This window comes from Myotis brandtii, unplaced genomic scaffold (assembly GCF_000412655.1).
Source record: "Myotis brandtii unplaced genomic scaffold, ASM41265v1 scaffold340, whole genome shotgun sequence".
NCBI lineage: Eukaryota > Metazoa > Chordata > Mammalia > Chiroptera > Vespertilionidae > Myotis > Myotis brandtii.
This window is the reverse complement of record NW_005363099.1, coordinates 564,668-568,089: the sequence shown is the minus strand read 5'-3', so window position 1 is coordinate 568,089 and position 3,422 is coordinate 564,668. Positions and strand designations below refer to the sequence as shown.

The 3,422-nt window shown below is 41.4% G+C and overlaps 1 protein-coding gene across 1 annotated transcript; it reads left to right on the top strand.

Annotated features, from left to right (window-relative positions):
• Positions 1-827: 827 nt before the first annotated feature.
• LOC102260214 (40S ribosomal protein S2) lies at positions 828-2,548 on the top strand. The gene is made up of 3 exons (XM_005871447.2): positions 828-846; positions 1,919-2,085; positions 2,167-2,548. Exons 1-3 carry the CDS (start codon positions 828-830, stop codon positions 2,497-2,499), a joined length of 519 nt encoding a protein of 172 aa, XP_005871509.1. The 3' UTR covers positions 2,500-2,548.
• The last annotated feature ends 874 nt before the right edge of the window (positions 2,549-3,422 follow it).

Here is a 3,422-nt window from a genome sequence, read left to right as displayed (position 1 = left end):
CAATCAGGCAGGCAGGCAGGTGAGCAGTTAGGAGCCAGCGGTCCCAGATTGCAAGAGGGATGTCTGACTGCTGGTTTATGCCTGATCATTGGGCATAAACCGGCAGTCAGCCATCCCCCAAGGGGTCCCCGATTGGAGTGGGTGCAGGCTGGGCTGAGGGAACCCCCCTCCTGCATGAATTTCATGCATTGGGCCACTAGTATAATGGATAAAAGAGAAGAAATACAGTAGTTTATTCCAAAACTCAGGAGTAACTATAGTTAACATGAAGTCATAGTATATTGAGTTCTTAGTGACTATTTTAAACATCTGTGATTATACTAAAAATATAATTTGTATATTGGTGTTGTCAGTTAACAGCAATTATAAACATTTTCCTTGTTCTGAAGACACTTAACAACCTTAATTTTCATCCCATTATTCTCTATGTGTTAAGATGCATCTTTTTCTTTTAAGTCTCCCATATCTTGGGGATTTAATTTGTTTATAATTTCTCAGCATTGTACCTAGTGTTGTCATAAATATCCTTTAGCCTAAATCACTGTTTGCATTTCCTTCATATAGACCTCATATAAAGAAATTGCTGAATGCAAATTTACACAACAAACTCAATTTCCAAAAAAAAGTAACAAGCATTCTATACTTGCAAGAGTAAAAAATTTAAATGTTTTCATGCAGTCCTTTTAATTAAAAAAGTAATATAGAAAAAATGGAAAATATAAAATAATTTTCACTTCTGGAAAATGTATATCAACTTAAAAATGTTTTGTATACTTTTTAGTTTTATTTTAAACCTGGGATCCTTGCCTATCTTTTCTATACGTATAATGCAATGTGTTAGACAAGGTAACTACAGTTTCCTAATTGATATTTGTTCAAGATTAATTCTGGGACATGTACACATGTTTCCCATTGAATCTCTTAAAGCATTCAATTACTTAATAACACACAACTGTGCCTGAAGTTGTACTAGCTTAAAAGGAAAGAAGAAAAAGGCCCAAAATAGCAGTTTCAACAACAGAAGTTTTCTGGCTTTATAATCACTATTTTCTGTGGAATGCATTCCTTTTGCATTCTCTACTCGAATACTGAATACCTCAGATAACAGGGAGTCCCCAGGTCACTTACCAGTGTCCCAAGTTAGATTCCTAGGCTACCTCAGGGAGCGTGGTATTATCCTCTCTCCGTCTGGAACATCGGTGATACCCCTTGGCGCTGCCCTCACACAAAGCATTAGCTCATTCACAATGTCTAACAGATGCTCAACCTTCACTGCTGCTTCATATCTAATAAGTGTTTCCAGCTTTAACATTTCAAAAGCAGGTTTCTTTTTCCTTCTCCTCCTATAAATGTATTTCTTAGATAACATCTTCTGTCTTTGAGAGGCATCATCATTCACCCAGTCGCTGAAGCCAAGTCCAAGAGGTTATCCTTGATTTCACGATTTTTTTTAACTCTTGATGTCCAGTCCACATCATACCTTATCAATTATTATCCAGAATGTAGTCCACATATTTCTACTTCTTGCCAACCTCACTATGGTCCAATAACTAAGCCCCAATAACATCTCTCTTAGATTCCTATAATTCACCCATCTTACCTTCCTATAACTACTTCTACTCCAGAAATCTCTTTCACACTGAAGCCCCAGGAATCTTTCCAAAATCTAAATCCTGTAAACTAACTGCCTGCTTAAAAGTTTTCAATGGCATGTCATTGCACAGAGATTAAAAGTTTTACATCTTCCTCTAGCTGGCAAGGTCTTTTGTGCGTGAGCCCTGCCTCAATCTCTGGTCTCATCTCACACCAACCAGGCCTTTCCTCTCTACTCTTCTCAGATCCATGAATGGCTCCCTGTCTTTCAGCTCACATCTCAAATGACAATTTAAGTGAAAAAACATCTTGGTAAACATCGTAGTCACCATTGGGGACTACAATGGACATGTCGGTCTGGGTGTGAAGTGCTCAAAGGAAGTAGCCACTGCCATCCGTGGAGCCATCATCCTGGCCGAGCTCTCTATTGTGCCTGTGCGGCGAGGCTACTGGGGAAACAAGATCGGCAAGCCCCACACCGTACCTTGCAAGGTAGGCTGGGTGACGGTGACTGATGGGGTCTTCAGTGGCACAGTCTCTCCAGCCCCAGCCTTCTGACTCCAACCCTTTCAGGTGACTGGCCGCTGTGGCTCTGTACTGGTGCGCCTCATCCCTGCCCCCAGGGGTACGGGCATTGTCTCGGCCCCTGTGCCCAAGAAGTTGCTGATGATGGCTGGTATTGACGACTGCTACACTTCGGCCAGGGGCTGCACTGCCACCCTGGGCAACTTCGCCAAGGCCACCTTTGATGCCATCTCTAAGACCTACAGCTATCTCACCCCAGATCTCTGGAAAGAGACCGTGTTCACCAAGTCTCCCTACCAGGAATTCACTGACCATCTTGTCAAGACCCACACCAGAGTTTCTGTGCAGAGGACCCAGGCTCCAGCTGTGGCCACCACATAATTATATACAAGAAAAATAAAGTGAATTAAGCCTGCTAAAAAAAAAATAATTTCTTCCTATTTGATGATGCTTTATAACCTACGTTAATTTCATAATTAACTTGAATACAATAGCAAGTAATATGTTTTTTTTTTAAAGTTGTGTACAGGGCAAATTTTCTGAGCCCTTGCTTCTCTCTGAATAACTTTAACTTACATTAAAATTAAAAAAAAATGGCCATATTAAAAATTCTGGGAGCTTTCTTTCCTCAATAATATAGATATAGATTCCAGAGGTTCTAGTACTTAGTATTTCAGAAAAATATGAATAATAGGTTTTATTTTGCTTAAAACCCTGAATTTTTAAATATGAAGATACATTTCTTAATTATTGAGATTCTAAAATGTTATATGTCATGTGTGGATTTTCATGGACTTTTGATAATGTTCAGTCCTTTGAAACAGCACACGCTGATAATTCATAAGATCAGAAAGACTTCTTAATACATTTATTTTGTTGATTTTTAAAATTCAGTAGGTAAAGGAATAATGGTGTTCCTATGAAGTTCTGATCCTTCATGTCTATTAACTTCTCCCTCATCACTTTAGTCTTTGGTCATTTATTTGTTTATTTAATTATTTATTTACTAGAGGCCCGGTGCATAACAATTTGTGCACTCGGGGGGCGTGGGGAGGGGGGTCCCCCAGCCCGGCCTGTGCCCTCTCGCAGTCTGGGACCCCTCGGCAGATAACGACCTGCTGGCTTAGGCCTGCTCCCGGGTGGCAGAGGGCAGGCCCAATCCCTAAGTGCAGCCCCTGGTCAGGCTCAGAGCAGGGCCGATTGGGGAGTTGGGGCGCCGCCCCGTCATGCACAGAGCAGGGCGGATCGGGAGGTTGCGATGCCACCCTCAGTCACGCTCAGGGTAGGGCCGATTGGGGGATTGG